At 46.2% G+C, this 16,991-nt stretch overlaps 3 protein-coding genes across 7 annotated transcripts in view; 1 reads left to right on the forward strand and 2 right to left on the reverse strand.

The window, feature by feature from the left end:
- DNAL1 (dynein axonemal light chain 1) overlaps window positions 1–16,991 on the reverse strand; it is a 162,707-nt gene that overhangs the window by 113,953 nt on the left and 31,763 nt on the right. The gene's annotated exons all lie outside the window — the stretch shown is intronic.
- Window positions 1–16,991, forward strand: part of HEATR4 (HEAT repeat containing 4) — a 37,335-nt gene that overhangs the window by 14,057 nt on the left and 6,287 nt on the right. For 4 of the 5 annotated variants that reach the window (XM_058655198.1, XM_058655199.1, XM_058655200.1 and 1 more), the window contains 7 exons: window positions 2,723–2,841; window positions 3,895–4,075; window positions 4,521–4,590; window positions 5,232–5,421; window positions 6,040–6,118; window positions 9,012–9,171; window positions 11,469–11,527. In XM_058655198.1, the coding sequence (XP_058511181.1) occupies window positions 2,723–2,841; window positions 3,895–4,075; window positions 4,521–4,590; window positions 5,232–5,421; window positions 6,040–6,118; window positions 9,012–9,171; window positions 11,469–11,527 (858 nt within the window). The remainder of the gene's footprint in view (window positions 1–2,722; window positions 2,842–3,894; window positions 4,076–4,520; window positions 4,591–5,231; window positions 5,422–6,039; window positions 6,119–9,011; window positions 9,172–11,468; window positions 11,528–16,991) is intronic. The other variant, XM_058655201.1, reaches the window with a different exon arrangement.
- Window positions 11,534–13,621, reverse strand: RIOX1 (ribosomal oxygenase 1). Its single transcript, XM_012926691.2, has one exon. The coding sequence runs from the start codon at window positions 13,424–13,426 to the stop codon at window positions 11,645–11,647; it is 1,782 nt and encodes a 593-aa protein (XP_012782145.2). The 5' UTR covers window positions 13,427–13,621; the 3' UTR covers window positions 11,534–11,644.

Consider the following 16,991-nt stretch of genomic DNA (forward strand, 5'->3'; position numbering starts at 1 on the left):
AATTATTTCTATGGCTTATGCCAGAACTTCTCAGTGTGTTAGCAGTCCAAGAATTAATGGATTCACAATGAAATTAGCAAACAATGGAGAGAACTTAGAGGCATTAACAGTAATTTGATACTGCCTCAGTATCAATGGACTTCATAAAGTCTCAGTAAATGACAGCCTTTCCTCTCCAAAGCTGGTCCTTCATCACAGGGTTTAAGACACACTAACTTGTATCACCCAACACAGCTATGTGAGTATGTATGCTGGGTCCCTGTGTGCACAACACACACATAGGAAACACTTTCTATTTTTGAAAAGCTTGTATTGGAACCCGGGACGATGGCTCAGTGGATAACTCATCATCTTGCAAGTGCCAGAATCCTATATAGGTTCCAGTTCGTGTCCCAGATGCTCCATTTCCCATCCAGCTCCATTCTTGTGGCCTGGGAAAACAGTAGAGGACAGCCCAAACCCTTGGGTCCCTGCACCCATATGGGAGACCTGGAGGAGACTCCTGGCTCCTGGCTTTAAATCGGATCAGCTCCAGCCATTGCAGCCATTTGGGCAGTGAACAAGCAAGTGGAAGATCTTTCTGTCTCTCTCCTTTTCTCCATAAGTCTGATCCGCCTTTCCAATAAAAATAAATAAATATTTTTTTTTAAAAAGCTGATATTGTAGTTAGAGCAACAAGACTGCCAAAGATTAGGTAATCGAGCCATTGCAGTGATCCATATATCATTATTTTCAAATCATCATCAAATTTGCAAATGTTACTTCTGCTATATCTTTTCCTTACATAAGTATCTTCAAAATGGCCCCAAGCACTATAATTTCCATGATTAAGTGAATACCTTCCATTCTTTGACTCTCATCATTTTGACATGGAAATTTTAAAATGTGGCCATTTGTGTGTGGTGACTGTGTAATGGAGACTATCACGTCCAGATGTGAAGATGCAATGCAGTGTGCATCTCTACTTCCAGACCAAAGATGGACTACTAATGAAACTATTAGCTGTATCTTGACAATGGGAGGCTGGACTACCTGCTACTGTCCATGGCCACAATGACAAACATGTGACTGTTTATTAAAAACTATGCTATAGGGCTTGGCGGTGTGGCCTAGTGGCTAAGGTCTTTGCCTTGATCCCATATGGCCGCTGGTTCTGATCCCGGCAGCTCCACTTCCTCTCTATCTCTCCTCCTCTCAGTATATCTGACTTTGTAATGAAAATAAAATAAATCTTACATAAATAAAAAAAAAACTATGCTATAGTAATAATATAGTGGAATTCGGTGGAGGGAGGGAATTTGGGGAGGGAGCAGAGGAAATAATAAATAAATAAATAAATAATCTTGCCATTCAGTTAACCACTGGAAGGTTTTGGATTTGGCTAAACTCTGTCTCAAGGGCTATAGCACCTGTTGCTCAAGTCCTGAATCTACAGCACAAGTACCATTTAGCTACTTGTTAGAAGTGCAAAAAAAAAAAAAAAAAAAAAAAGCATTTCAAAGGTATTGTTTGAATTGTATTTGATTCACTTGCATATTCACCTTTGTGGTACTTGTCACACAGAACTGCCAATTGAAAGTAAAAGATATGTACAGCTAGTAATGGATGAGGTAAAGATGATGAGATCGTCATGTCAGAATGAAAAACTTCATGCTAGAGTTAAGAGAGGCAGTATTCCCATGAATACTTTCACTCAGTAAGCAAGCAAGCAGTTTCTGACCACATCCCACCTTGCTGGACACTATGCTAGCACTGGGGATGCAAAGATAGCATGTCTTCTCTTGGTAAATATTATAAATGGCAATCATAGAAGCAGCTATAAGGTATTCCATGTATTTCCTGTGCTTACCAGGGGCAGAGGAGACTTAAGTAAGGAAATATTTCTTGAGTTAAATCCTACAGTAGAAAAACATCAGTGTCCAGGAATGGGTCAAGAATCTTTTACATAGGGCACGTTTACACAACTGTGGTGATTCCTCTTTCCCTGTCAGAAATATATCTACAGCGTGACCGACCAGCTGTGCTGGTTTGCCCAGAACATGGGACTTTCCGTTACTAAAACTAAATTACCAAGTTGGCCACCACATTGAGTATCCCTTTGAAATTTTCAGTCTCCCAGGGATATTGTGTCATCTTCGGCACTATGCAGCAGTTTAAAGGATAGGCTTGGAATTCGGACCTAAATTTGAGTCCTAGCTGCAGAATTCCACCAGGTTGGTCCCGGCGGCTGGCCTAGCGGCTAAAGTCCTCGCCTTGAACGCCCCAGGATCCCATATGGGCACCGGTTCTAATCCCGGCAGCTCCACTTCCCATCCAGCTCCCTGCTTGTGGCCTGGGAAAGCAGTTGAGGACGGCCCAATGCATTGGGACACTGCACCCGCGTGGGAGACCCGGAAGAGGTTCCAGGTTCCCGGCTTCAGATCGGCCCGTTGCGGCTCACTTGGGGAGCGAGTCATTGGACGGAAGATCTTCCTCTCTGTCTCTCCTCCTCTGTGTATATCTGGCTGTAATAAAATGAATAAATCTTTTTTAAAAAAAAAAAGAATTCCACCAGGTTAATCTTGAGCAAGTTCTTTACACTTCTGTCCTCTGTAAGTGGTAATAACATCCCCCTCCCCACTGGATTGTTTGGGAAATTATAGGATGGATAAAATACTTAGCGCAATGCCAAGTAAAGAATTGATATTCAATAAGTGATAGCTAAATATTTTATTTATAATAGGATATGAAATGTAAGCTGATTCAGCTGATGTGGAAAGACTGGAATAAGGAAGTGAGGCAAGCGGCTGCCCGAGCGTTGGGACAAATGGGCCTTGGGAAAGAGCTGCATGATGCAATCAGGTAAGACCTAGTCAACAGAAGAAAAGAATCATCTAGAAAGTCTTTAAGGGGCCTATGATGCAGCTAGCCAGCATGTGCTGAGCTCTTCTGTGTGCTCAGCATTCTATTAAACATCATAGTAAAAAGTTAATCATTCCTCTAGAAAATCACAATGTTGCTAGGAAAAACACCCATAGCCTAGTAAATGTGGGGCAATGTTTAGGTATTTGAAGGAGCTGACAAAATTCTAATAGTCACAGACAAGATGCAGGGATGTTTAATCAAAAATACCAAATCAGGGCAAGATTTTGGTATAATGGTTAGGATAGCGATATCCCACACTGGAGACCCTGAGTTAGAGTCTCAGTTCTACTCCCAGTTCCAGCTTCTTGCTAATTCAGTCCTTGGGAGGCAGCAGGTGGTGGTTTAAGCAGCTGAGTCCTTGGTCGCCCACGTAGAACTGGATTGAGTTCTTGATGTCTGATTCAGGCCCAATCAGTGTAGAAAAATCTAGGGAGTGAACTGCGGGGTAGGAGCTGTTTCTTTGCCTCTCAAATAATAAATTAAAAAACATCAAATCATATGAAAAACTAGAACAGATAACATATGTTTCAACTGCTATAGCAGAAAGAAAAAGAAAAGAAAGAGAAAATGAAAGGAAAAGAAAAGAAGGAAGGAAGGAAAGACTCCCTGTAGGATGGAAGAGTAAGGCTCCGTTTTATGAAGGGTGGGTAAGGCTGCATAGGCATTCCAGGATGGGAGCCAACTATAGAAGTGAACGTTTGGGAGCAACAAAAAAGAAACCTTGACTGTGACAAAGGTGCAAGTTCTTACTTTTATTTTACTTAGTTGTTTAACATAGTTAAGAGGGTAGCACATACTACATACCAGAGATTCAAGTACCCAAGACGGTTGAGGTCTGCACCCAACGTTACCGAATGGACATAAGGCTGAAAAAGGAAACATGTGAGGCTAGAGGTTGGATTTTCTACTGTAGACATGGGGAAGTGGGGCAGGGGGGAGGAAACACTGAAAGTTTAAGGAGAGAAAATAAAACCAACTTGTGCCTTACAGAGTCAAGCTGGGTCAAGGGAATTCCCAGGAACGCGTGGAGGCCCTCTCCCTGATAGGTGGGCTCAAGCTCATGACCGCCAAGCTTCTCCCAAGCTTCCTGCGTTGCTTCTCAGATAACTTCATAGCGGTGCGGCAGGCGGCCTGTTTGGCAGCTGGTGCCCTGCAGATCCGCGATAAGATGGTGAGTCAGGGAAGCACATTCTCATTGACCTGACCGACCCGAAGAGGGCTGTCCCCTCCCTTACTGAGCATGGTACCATCACGATTTTGTGGGACACAAAATGAAACAATGGGCCACAATAGTTAGGACTCCTCAGCTCCCAGTCAGCCTGGGCTTCACTGTAAGCTCACCTGCATTCTGTGAGCTCACCTCAGGTAACCCCTGCTCATGCTCTGGGTGCTGATGGGATTGAACAACATCAGTTGAAGATTTTTAATGGAAAGCCTGGCTGAGGTGTATCTATAGATTCATAGGCAATTGAGTGAATACACTGTATACCTGTTGGTACTTCAGACGTTAGCTCATCTGTTGCTAGAATCGATAAAAGATTTTATTTCACTTTCAGAGACAAGTGGCATCCCCATTTCTGGTTCTCCCACTCAACCCTGCCTTTTATCCATCCCAGGTGTTGGACTGCCTCTTGAATCTCATGCAGAGAGATCCTTACTGGAAAATCAAGGCTTTTGCCATCCGAGGTATCACAATCCCACAAAATTAAATACCTCCCCCTACACTAGAGTGGGAAAACTGTCTTTAGTTTTCAGGAAAGGATCCTGAGTATAGGTCTATGTCAAATTCAATAGGGCAAAGACAGTTCCTGCCATCAGTTTGGTTCCAAGTAGGTATCCACTGTTGAATATGTTTTTTTTTCCCTAGAGATCTCAACCACCACATTCTGTAAAAGTCGCCTAGACTCAAAATTGCTATAGATCTAAAACCCTGCCCTCTAAGTTTCCTACTTTCTTTTTAAGATGTATATCATTGCTTCTTTTCACATGGTCTTTGGCAGGTCCCTAGCAGAATTAACCCTAGGTAAACTTGGGAGATAATTGTGACACCTCTTCCCATCAGCCAGCCTTGGTTAGGCTGCTCTTCCAAGTTATCTGACCTAATTAGTCTATGTTCATATCCTTATGAGCAAGGATGGGATGGGACAACCCCCACCCAGAGAGCCCCTGGCGGTAATGCCTCACTCTAACCTAGCCCCAACATTGGTGACCAGTTGCCACACAAAAGACAAGCTATTGCTACTCTTCTCCGTTCATCTCTAGCTGCTAGCATAGAACTGACTCAGTCTTCAGCAACAATGCAACATGCTTTTCTCTCATCTCTGCAGCTTTGGGACAAATTGGACAAGTGAGTCCCCAGCTAACAGACCTGTTGCTCTGGGCTATCCACTATGAAGAGTCACCAGGTGTACGACTGGAAGCTTGCCGCAGCATCCTGGCCCTCAAACTTCAAGGGGACCAGGTTAGGGACACCTTCCTGGATGTGCTGCTCCTGGAGAACCATGAGGCCGTTCTAAAGTAAGCCCTCAATCTCCAGTTCCTCTGGCACTACTGGCCTCCCATCTTTGTTCCTGAATGTGTGAATGTCCTCCAATCTTCAGGTCCTTCCATGACCTTCCATGACCTCCATGTCCCTGCCTTGCCAGGCTGCCCACTGGAAGCTTGTCTGTGCTGTGTGCCTACTTACCCAAGTGGCTAACAAAGTTATTCTAAACCAGACTGAAAGTAGAGAGCATGTTTCTTTCTCTCCTCCACCCCAGAAGGTTTTTAAATTACCGCTCTATTGAACCAACATTTATCAAGTACCTATTACAACAGCAGGTGGTGAAGCACCACAGGGGGGCTCTGTGACTTACTAGCTATGTGAGCCTGCAACAGGAACTTGAACTCTGTGATGACCACCTACATTTGGAGGGTTATGGTAATAATCAGTGAGACAGCATTTAGTCCCTGCCAGAAAGGTCTTCAGTGTTTCCTTTAACTGTACCAAACACCACATAACACCCCTATAACTAATCCTCATTCCATTTTTTGCAGCTAAAGCTCAGCAAAATTGCAATTTGAATAGGAATGTGGGATGGGATTCTGGCCTAAAGACAGGGCAGAATAATCTAAGAATTCCTCCTTATCTTCCAGGGAAATTTATCATGCAATGAAGATACTCAACCTAAAAAATGAAGGAAATCAAGAAATGCTTCAAAAGATCAATAACAAGGTAAATTAAGTGTAAACTGTGTTTTCAAAACAAAGTTCAGGGCTCTCAGGCCTGGCGTGGTAGCCTAGTGGCTAAAGTTCTCACCTTGCACATGCGGGTATCCCATCTGGGCACCAGTTCTAATCACGGCAGCCCCGCTTCCTATCCAGCTTCCTGCTTGTGGCCTGAAAAGGCAGTGGATGATGGCCCAAAGCCTTGGGACCCTACACCTACATGTGAGACCCGGAAGAAGCTCCTGGCTTCAGATCAGCTCAGCTCCAGCCATCACAGCCACTTGGGGAGTGAATCAGCAGACAGATCTGCCTCTCTGTATCTCCTTCTCTCTGTATATCTGACTTTCTAATAAAAATAAATAAATCTAAAAAAAAAAAGTTCAGAGCTCTCAAGAGCTCCTCAGATCCCTTGGTCCCAACCCCAGAAACAGAAACAGATAACTTACCAAGTTCTAAAACATATAGGCAAAGTTGGATTCTAAAATCCTAGCAGTGGGGCGGGTGTTGGGTACAGCAGTTAAAATGTCCACTGCCCATTTAGGAAACCCTGAGTCCTTGACTTCAGCCTGGCCTGACCCTAGCTGCTGCCAACATTTGGGAATAAATGAGTAGACAGAAGATCTCGAACTCTTAAATAAAATGAAAATAAATAAAGCTTAAGATTCTATTAGGAAAAAAAAAAAAACACCTTATTAGTCCTATCAAGTAGCCTTCAAAATTCAAGGTTTTTTTTTTAAGATTTTTTTTTTTTTAATTTGAAAGACACAGTTACAGAGTGAGAAGGACAGAGAATCTTCCATTTGCTAGCTCCTTCCCAGATGACTCCAAAGGCTGCAGCTAGAATGGTCTAAAGCCAGGAACCAGAGCATCCTCTGGGTCTCCCACATGGGTTCAGAGCCCTAAACACTTGGGCCATCCTCTGCAACTTTCCTAGGCCATTAGCAGATAGCTGGATCTGAGGCAGAGCAGCCTGGACTCAACCTAGTATCTGTAGGGGATGCCATATGCAGGCAGTGGCTTAGCCTGTTTTACCATGGCACCAGCCCCACATTGTTGTTTCTGAAATACCATTTCTCTCCCTTTCCATTTCTAAATCCAAGTTGTTTTTGTTTTGTTCTTGCAAAAAGACATAAATGAGGGATTGGACTTGACTCCCAAGATTATCCTTTCCATCTTATTTTTCCTTAATTCCTAATCTGGGCTCTTTTATCCAAGGAATTCTATAGCTGAAAAAGAAGTTCTAATTTTTTTAGAAAAAAAAGGTTCTATTTTTTTTTTCTTAAGATTTAGGGAATAGCATAGTGGTATAAAAGGCTAATTCCTCTGACTACTGTCACTGGGATCCCAAATGGTACAAGCTCATGTCCTGGCTGCTCTACTTCCCATCCAACTCCAAGCTTGGATGCTTGGGAAAAGCAGCAGAGGACAGCCCAAATGCTTGGGCCCCTACATGCATATGGGAGACCTGGAAGAGGCTCCTGGCTCCTGGCTTAGGACCAGCCCAGTCCTGGCCATTGCAGGCATTTAGAAAGTGAACCAATGGATCAAATATCTCTGTCTCCTTCACTCTATGTAACTCTGACTTTCCAAGTAAAATAAATCTCAAATATATATAAAATAAATTATATATATAAGCTACATATATAATTATATTATAATATAATTATTTGTAAGCCAATTACAGAAAAAAAAAATAGAGCCTCTTCCACCTGCTGGTTCATTCCTCAAATGGCCACCAAAGGCCAGGCTGAATCCAGAAGTCTGGAAATCCATCTGGGTCTCCCATGTAAGTGGCAGGGGCCAAGTATTTGGCCCCTCTTCTGGAAACAGGAGCATTAGCAGAAAGCTTGATCCTACACAGAGCAGCCAGCACTTGAACATCTCTTCTGTTCCGATAAGGGATGCTGGCAATCGCAAGTCATGGTGGCTTAATCCACTATGCCAAGACACCAGCCCTGAGTTGCACTAATGTTCAAAGCTATTAGATGAGATGAAGGATTAGAGGGAAAGGAACTTTAAAAAATTAATTTACTGGGGTGGGCATGGTGGCATAGCGAATAAGGCACTGCTTGGGATACCCACACCCCAAACAGGAATACCAGTTAAGAGTCCTGGCTAGTCTGTTCTTCCAGTTCAGCTTTTTGCCAATGCACCTTGAGCAACTGCAAGGCAACATATGCTGGCTCAAGTACTTGGGTTCCTGCCATCCACAAGGGAGACTTGGATGGAGTTCTTGGTTTCAGCCTGGCCCAGCCCCAGGCCATTGTAGCCACGTGGCAAGTGAACCAGTGGATGAAAAATCTCTCTTTTCCATCTCTACCTCTCTCTCTACCTTTCAAACAAATAATTGAAAAGAAAAAAAAAGTTAATTCACAAAATCTACTTCACACCAAGCATTTCTTAGCAGACTCTTTTCATTAACGACCAAAAAGCTAAAACAAGCATTTTCACTAATAAGAAAAAAGTCATTAATCAGTATTAGGTACTGCTAAAGAGCAATAAGCATGATGGGGTTATTTCTTTTTTTTTTTTTTCTTTAAAGATTTATTATTATTGGAAAGCCGGACATACACAGAGGAGGAGAGACAGAGAGGAAGATCCTCCATCCGATGTTTCACTCCCCAAGTGAGCTGCAACGGGCCGGGTGCACGCTGATCCGAAGCCGGGAACCAGGAACCTCCTCCAGGTCTCCCACGCGGGTACAAGGCCCCAAAGCCTTGGGCCGTCCTCGACTGCCTTCCCAGGCCACAAGCAGGGAGCTGGATGGGAAGTGGAGCTGCCGGGATTAGAACCGGTGCCCATATGGGATCCCGGGGATTTCAAGGCGAGGACTTTAGCCACTAGGTCACGCCGCCGGGCCCGACCTGCTATTTTTTTTAACATCATTTGTTTTAATCTAGATTAAAATGCTAAGCCAAAAGGATTTAGTGACACAAAAAATACTCAAAATTGAGACGGTCATAGAAAAGGTGAAGGAAGAAGCCAAACATGTTTACTTACAACCCCAAGAAGGGAAGAAGCCATTGGAACTTCATACTTTTCTACAAGAAGCTTTTCAGGGTAAGCTTTCTAGGGCTGTGTCGTATGGGTTGATCCTCTTTAAAAAAGCCTTTTGTAGCATAGGGATGTTTTTGGAGTTGTAGCAAGACCCTTAGGAAGAAATCAAGGGAAGTTACTTCCATCCCTTCTTAGGCAATGTCTATTCAGGCTTTCTGTTATTTTCTGTCTCTTATGTTTTTATTCAGGTTATTTTTTTTTCCTTAGAAAAAGTTCTATTTGAACTAACTTAAAAGTTAGGTCAATGGAGAACAAAAAATCTTGAGAGGAAAATCTTAGATAGTGGTATCTCTGGAAGAAGTTGGAAAGTTATCATTTTTCCCTTACGTACATCTATACTTTTGTAAACATATTTAAAAAGAAAACAAAGACTTTATGGGATGGGCATTGGGAACAGTGGTTAAGATTCTACTTAGGGGCCTTGTGTAATGGCTAATCCTCCCCCTTCAAGCACCAGGATCCCATATGGGCACTGGTTCATGTCCCAGCAGCCCTGCTTCCCATCCAGCTCCCTGCTTGTGGCCTGGCAAAGCAGTTGATGGCCCAAAGCCTTGGGATCCTGCGCCTGTGTGGGAGACCCAGAGGAAGATTCTGGCTTCTGGCTTCAGATTGGCTCAGCTCTTGCCTGCTGCAGCCACTTGGAGAGTGAATCATTGGACGGAAGATCTTCCTCTCTGTCTCTCCTCCTCTTCAATAAAATCTTTAAAAAACAAACAAACAAAAACAAGATGCTATTTAGGTCAATTGCATCTCATATTGGGGTGCCTGAGTTTAAGTTCCTGTTCTCATTTGTTTCTTGCTTATGCAGATATTAGCATTTGATGGCTCCAGTTGCTTAGGTTCCTGCTATCCACATAGAAGACCTGCATTGAGATGCAGATTGTCACCTGGCTCAGTCCTGGCAGTTGTGTGTACTTTTGAGCCAAAGATATCTCTTGGACTCCCAAATAAGTAGATTTTGGAAAGCTTTGGAGTTTCAACAACTGAACCTATTAGATAGGATAGTAAGCTTACCAGACAACCACCTATATGATGAGGGTGCAGAAATCAACTGAACCAAAATATATTTACAAAATGTGTGTCTAAGTGTGGTGTCAGCCTCAGGTCACCCAGCCTGCTGCTTCCTAGCCACCACCCCAAACCTAGGTCTTCTGACTAAGTCCAGTGCTCTTTCTGGCACACCAGGCACTTTTCCACCAACTATAAGAATATTTGCTTTTCTGACTTGGGCAAGTTTCCTTCAACTGCCAGAAAGAAATCAAAGTGGAAAATGAACACTAACCTTCCTTAAGGCCAGCTTTCTACAAAGCGATTGACTCATGCCTGTCAGTATCACAACTACTAACATTACTCCCAGCTTTCGTGATCAGTGTCAACCGCTGGTAAAAGCAAGCACTTGGAAAAAGCAGTTTCCTTAAAGTTGACCCAACTAGTGTGAAACTAGCTTTGAAATTGTGCTAATTGGTATTCAAATAGCATAATAAAGATAAGCAAGTTAACCCCAGGTGTGACAATTACCTTCCATATGTGAGGTGTTTTTTTTTTTTTTAAAAAAGGGTTGTTTTAATATGCTTTATTTATATCTGACAACCATCCCAGATTGCTTTTTAAGGTTTACTTATTTATTTTTATTGGAAAGGCAGATCTACAGAAAGGAGACAGAAAAAGATCCTCTGTCCACTGGTTCACTCCCCAAGTGGCTGCAACAGCTTGAGCTGTGCTGATCTGAAGCCAGGAGCCAGGAGCTTCTTCCGAGTCTCCCACGTGGGTGCAGGGTCCCAAGGCCTTGAGCCATCCTTTACTGCTTTCCAAGCCACAAGCAGGGAACTGGGTGGGAAGTGGGGCATCCAGGACATGAACTGGCACCCATATGGCATCCCAAAATATGCAAGACGAGGACTTAACCACTAGGCTATCATGCCAGGTCCCCCAAATTGCTTTTCACCTCAGCCATTTTCCCTGTTTTTTTTTTCCCTACTCCATTTCAAACCATCCCACATAACAATTTAGCCCTAAAAAGGGGGCAACATTCCTTGGCACATTAATAACTTTTCTAATGTTTGTTCATGTAAGCTTAATAACAAGATACTAACACAGCCCTCCCTCCAAACTGATGAAATAGAACTCAAATGAAAGATTCAATTCCAAATAAAAACCTCTAAAGTCTCAAGCAAAATGACACAGTACACTGAACAGGGAAGAAGTTGTGCTCTGTCTGACATGACCAGGGTTCAAGGTCACTTCTTCAGAAATAGCTCCTGTTTTACCACCTTTAACTCTGATTTTACTTTTGTATCTAGATGACCCGATTTTTCCCAGAAGAGAGTCTGAATTCTGTGACATCGACGCAGTCATAAAGGTAAATGTGAGCGCAAATAGGCTGTCATTAAGGTAAGAACACTTTATTCAAAAATAGAAAACTAGTGGCAGTGGGCCAGGAATCACTCCTGCCTTGTTTGCAGGCATCAGCAGGCAGCTAGGTTAGGGCTAGTGGCATCTTGGTCAACAGCAGCCCCTTATCATACAACATGGTGGCCAAGGAGAGCTGGTCCTCCACACTGTCACAGGGTAGGTCCCCAACTCTGACAAACTCCGGGTAGGAGCGCAGTAGGAGTTCCATGGCATCCGCTTGCTGGGGATAGATTTCCAAGCACTTGGGCTCTTCCAGATGATAAACGCGGGAATTTTCCACTGTGTAATAAAGAAACAAATGGCCTCCTTCCCCCACCAGGCGGGCTATTCCGTCTTGGAGCATGTGGACTTCGGTTTCTGTGGTCAACTGGGCACCCACGTTTACGGGGGCGCCCGCCTCCCAGCGAACCTGGAGCCCGTGAACGCTCAGCGCTCGCTCCCTGTCAGTCAGCACCGGAGGCAGAGAATCATGGATGAAGTCTTTGGCCCGCTGGTCGGCCACTGCGTCCACAGGAGCAAAGTGGCCCAGGCGGGAAACCAAGACGCGCACCTTCTCCATAAAAGCCGCCCTTCGCGGATCCTTGGAATCCGAATGCTGGGCGCCCATGTAATCCATGAAGTCCCGGGGCAGACCCCTCCGGAATTCCACATTTTCTTCCATGGCAGCCTGCACGGCCAGAGGCAGTACAGCCTCCAGGAAGTCGCCCCAGGTGTTGCGTTGGTACGTGGACAGGGTGAGGTGCAAGGAATGGACCCCCTCCTGGCACTCGGCTTGGTGAATGAAGCCGCGGGGGAAATAGAGCAGATCTCCAGGTTCCAGAACAGTCTGTAGCACCGGCTCACCGAGGTCGTCCTGGCTGAAGTTGGGGCTAGGGGTCAAGGCCAGCTCCTCACTTGGGACCCGAGGTCGGTAGACGCGCCAGAGCTTCTTGCCTTCCAGCTGCAGCACGAAGGCCTCGATGTCATCGTAGTGAGGTGCAAAGCCCTGCGAGTTGGGGGGCGTGAGGTAAACGTTGGAACCCGCCATGCTTCCAAACTGCTCCTGGAGCACGGCCAGAAAGTGCCACACGGTGGCCGAGAAAGCCTGCGGGCAGAGGAGGCGCAGGGAGCAGCCGGCCTGGTACAGGGACCAGGCAGCGGCGGGCAGGGCGCGGCCCGGCGGGTTCAGGGTCTCGCGCCGCCCGTGCACGTAGCGCGCCGCGTCCAGGTGCTGCCCGAACTGCACCTCCTCGTGGCGCAGGATCGAGTCCAGGTCGGCGGTGGAGAACAGGCCCTGGTAGTAGGTGCGGTCCTGCCTCCGCACCAGCACCGCCTCCCGCTCCCAAAGGCGCCGGTAGAAATGCTCGGGCGGCATGGGCGCGAGGAGCCACTCAAAGAGGCGGGCCGCCCGCCGCCGGCTGCTGGGGATGTGGTTCAGCTCGGCCAAGATGCGCTGCAGCGGCGAGTCCCAGGGCAGCTCGCCGTCCACGCCGTTCACGCCGTCCACGGGCTGGCTGCCGGTGCCCCGCAGCGCCGAGGGGTCCCCAACGCGCGCCGGCGGGGTGGTGCCCCGGGAGCGCGCAGCCGACGAGGCCTCCTCCGACTGGGCCGCCGCCCCCCCATCTGGCAGCGCGTCCCCCAGATGGCCGGCCGTCGACTCGACCCGCGAGTCCTCCGAGTCCTCGCTGGGCAGCGTCCGGACCCTCAGCGCGGCCATGCGGGACGCCGCACTTCTCCTCAGCTGCCTTCGGATCTTCCTGGGCCTCAAGGGCAGGGCCAGGACCGACCCGCTCAGTGACTGGGGCTGACGCCGGCGCCTCGGCCGCCCCCGCCTCAGCAGCCCCGCGGTACCCCGAAGTCCATCCATGGTCCCGGCACGTCTCCCCGCCCCCGGAGCCCGGCGGAGCGTGGACCAGAAAGAAGCTCGCGCCGCCACCGGCCGCGGTGCGCTCTGGGAAGGGGGCGTGGCCTCTCCGCGCTTCGAGCGGCCACGCCCACCTCTGCTTTGACTCCTCCCACAGTCGTCACTTGGCGGAGGCTGCTTGCCTCTGGAATCTACTGGATAAGAACTCCTGGAGAAGGACAGGTGATTGCTTAGTTTTTTCTCTCTCCTTATCTGCCTGCTGCCCGGTTTTTCCCGGACGCGCTGTTGCACCGGGCGTTTCTCAGTAACTACCCGCCAGCAATTGCTATTTTCAAGGAATATCCTCAGGCAAAGCGTGACATTGCACCCAAGCCTCACAAACACAGGGATCTCTTTTTTCTAGAGATGGCTTCAAATTTTGTTTTTAATATCGTTTACATAGTTGAGACGGATGCACGCTCATGTGGGCTTCTGATTAGGGTGGGGAGGGTCAAGCATGCAGGAACGTAAGTGGGACAAATGTTTCAGATTTTTTGTTTTGCTTTTGTGTTTTTCTTGTGTCCATAAGGGAGGAGAGAGCACACGGAGATGAGGGACAGTCATTTGATGACGCCGATGTGGAGGGGAGAGTGTTCCAAGGGTGTTGCTCGAATGGTTTGGATACCCTGAGACGTCGCAGGTTTTGTTGCTGCAGGGTTGAGAAAAATCTTTCCCAGGTCTGTTGATTGATAAAGTTCATCTTGGTGCCTCGACAGACCCAGGAACATGCAGCTTAGACAGGAGAATCCTCCAACCTACTACAGGCAAAGCTGGTCCAGGAGCCAGGAGCTCCTTCCCGGTCTCCCAAGTGGAATCCCAAGCACTTGGCCCCTCCTGTTCTGCTTTCCCAGGCTGTCAGGATTGATTGAACGGACAACTAGAAGATGCTTAGTGGAGAAATGATTTTATTAAACTGCGGCCATCATCCATGTTTTTTGAATGACGTGTGTGTTGTCTAAGAACGTACAGACTGTTGTATCCCAAAAAGCCCTTGTGACAAAGGCCAGGATATGCAAGCTTTTTTTTCTAAATCACTATCTTGGAGGAGATTAACAGTCTGTAGGGTTGGTTTTTTAATGTTAAAGAAATTCAAAAGGGAAGAGCAACATAGCCAGTGAACAAAAGGAGAAAGCAAGCTAGCCTTGGGATTTGTGGGGGCCTTCTTCTGTAATTCACAACTGGAGGGAGCTATGAAGGAGAGAGAGAACTGGGACTTGGTTGCTTCAAGATACCAGTTGTTTGGGATTTGTAGTAAGCCTCTGGTCCACAGACATTCTCGGCTCCTTCACCAAGCCATAAGCAGGGAACTAGATGGGAACACAGACTGGTACCCCCATGAGATGCTGGTACTTGCAGGCGAAAGATTAAGCAGCCGAGCCATCGTGCCAGCCCCCAATTGTTAGTAGGTCTTACCAAACTGTCCTCCAAAAGGGTTTACCAAATTGCCCTACATACTATGTTGCAAGCAAGGAGAAGCATAGAGAGTGTTTCAGAAAGTTTGTGGAAAATGAAATTTAAAAGCAAGTCTATTTGGGTCCTGACAGGATAGCCTAGTAGCTGGGGTTCTCACCGTACATGGTCATCCCATGTGGGTGTTGGCAATATCTTATGGGTGGCGGGGAGCGGAGTTCTAATATCTACTGGGTAAGCATGAGAGATGCTAGGTTGGACACTTGGTGCAGTAGGCAAGATGCCTGGGCTGCTTCATTTCCATGTCAAGAGTGGCTGGTTTAAGTTGCAGATCCTCTGTTTCCCATTCACTTTCCTGTGTATACAAATCCTTAAAGACAACAGGTAGTAACTTAGGTAGTAGTTCTTTGTGAGATATGTGGGAGATCCAGGATGAGTTCTGGCCTCCTGATTTACGCCTGCCCCAGCCCTGGCTGTTGTAGCATTTGGAAATAACAGAAAATGAATCAATCTCTCACTCTTTCTTCCTTTTCCCTTCTTTTTCCTCTCTCCTTTGCAAATAAAGTGGGAAAAATTTAATTAATTGCTTCTAAATATCCCAAAATACAAAGGGATAAACTCCCTTCTCCAACATGCATAATGAACCATTAATCTGACCCAAAATGTCAGTAGCACGGAGGCAGAGAAACCCTGGTTTCTTATTTAAGTAGCTGGCCTTCTGACGGTCTCTTCACCTTGACCTTTTCCTGTGCCTGTTTATATCACAAGTACCTGCAGATTCATGTTTTCAGATTGTGGCCTCACACTCATCATTGCTTTATTCAACATCTACCCAAGGGCTCCATCCACAGTTCAGACTCTTCAGCTAGAAACTCAAGTCACCAAACATCACGGTCTGATCAGCCACCCCTCTGTTCCTGCAAGCTACACTGCTGCCCTTCACCAGTGTCATCCCACCTTCAAATGTTTCCCTCATGCTCCTGCTCCTGAAAGCTAACTCCCCATTTTCTGTCGAGACTGTAATCAAAGCCCCTTTCATAGTCTGTCTCAGCAAAGGCTCTATCATCCCCCTAGTCATAAGGTAGATTTGATACTTTCACACAGGGTTAACATTGTGACTCATATTGGTGATTTATGCCCTTGTTGTGGTCCCCCTTAAACTCCCTAAGGTGAACCGCTTCATGGAAAGGATTTCCTTATGTCTTTTCATGTTCTCTCTTGCATTTGGCACACTTCCTTTTCATAAAGCAGGGGCACAAGAAATGTTGTAAAAAGCAGACCAACCACAATTGAGTCCCTCCTACTTTTTTGTGTGTGACATTAGGTAAGGCAAGTCACTCTCTCAGATCTTAGTACATCTGTAAAGTGGCCACAACAATGGAGCCTGCTTTTTCAAAGGACTGTTGTAAGGACAAAATCATGGGTATAAGGCACAATGCCTAGTACAGATCTAAATAATTTTAAATGGAAGCTATAATTATTCAAAGCAAACCTCTATACAGTGATTTATCTGCCACTGACCTAGTTAGAAGAAGTGGGTTGATAGAGTAGGGCAGAGTTATTCTATTCTATTCTATTCTATTCTATTCTATTCTATTCTATTCTATTCTATTCTATTCGAAAGGCAAGTGAGATCTCCAATCTGCTAGTTTACTCCCTAAATACCTATAGCAGTTGGGCTTGGCCAGGCCAAAGGTATCAGCCAGAAACTCAATTCCAGTCTCCCACATGGGTGTTAGGAACCCAAGTTCTTCAGCCATCACCTGTTTCTTCCCAGGGTACACTTTAGCAAGAAGCTGGTATTGGAAGCAGAGTCAGGACTCAAACCCAGGCAGTTGAATACGGGATGTAGGCCTGCCTCGCAGCAACTTTGCCCAACCCTATAGAGAACTTCTTGAATTGGCAGGGCAACAGTGAGGGGTGGGGAGTTCATTGTTTTGCATATGCTGCATGGAAGCTTGTGTAAACCTATGAGGCCAGTGAGACTGAATAGATATTGGTCCACACAATGGTACCCAGTCAAGGGACAAAGTAAGGGCCTAAACCAACTAAGTTCTCCTCCCAAGTCTTACCACCTGGAGGCAACTCCTGGAAGCGGAGCCTGCTGGACATGGAGCCC

The sequence above is a fragment of the Ochotona princeps genome, chromosome 26, assembly GCF_030435755.1.
Source record: "Ochotona princeps isolate mOchPri1 chromosome 26, mOchPri1.hap1, whole genome shotgun sequence".
Classification (NCBI taxonomy): Eukaryota; Metazoa; Chordata; class Mammalia; order Lagomorpha; family Ochotonidae; genus Ochotona; species Ochotona princeps.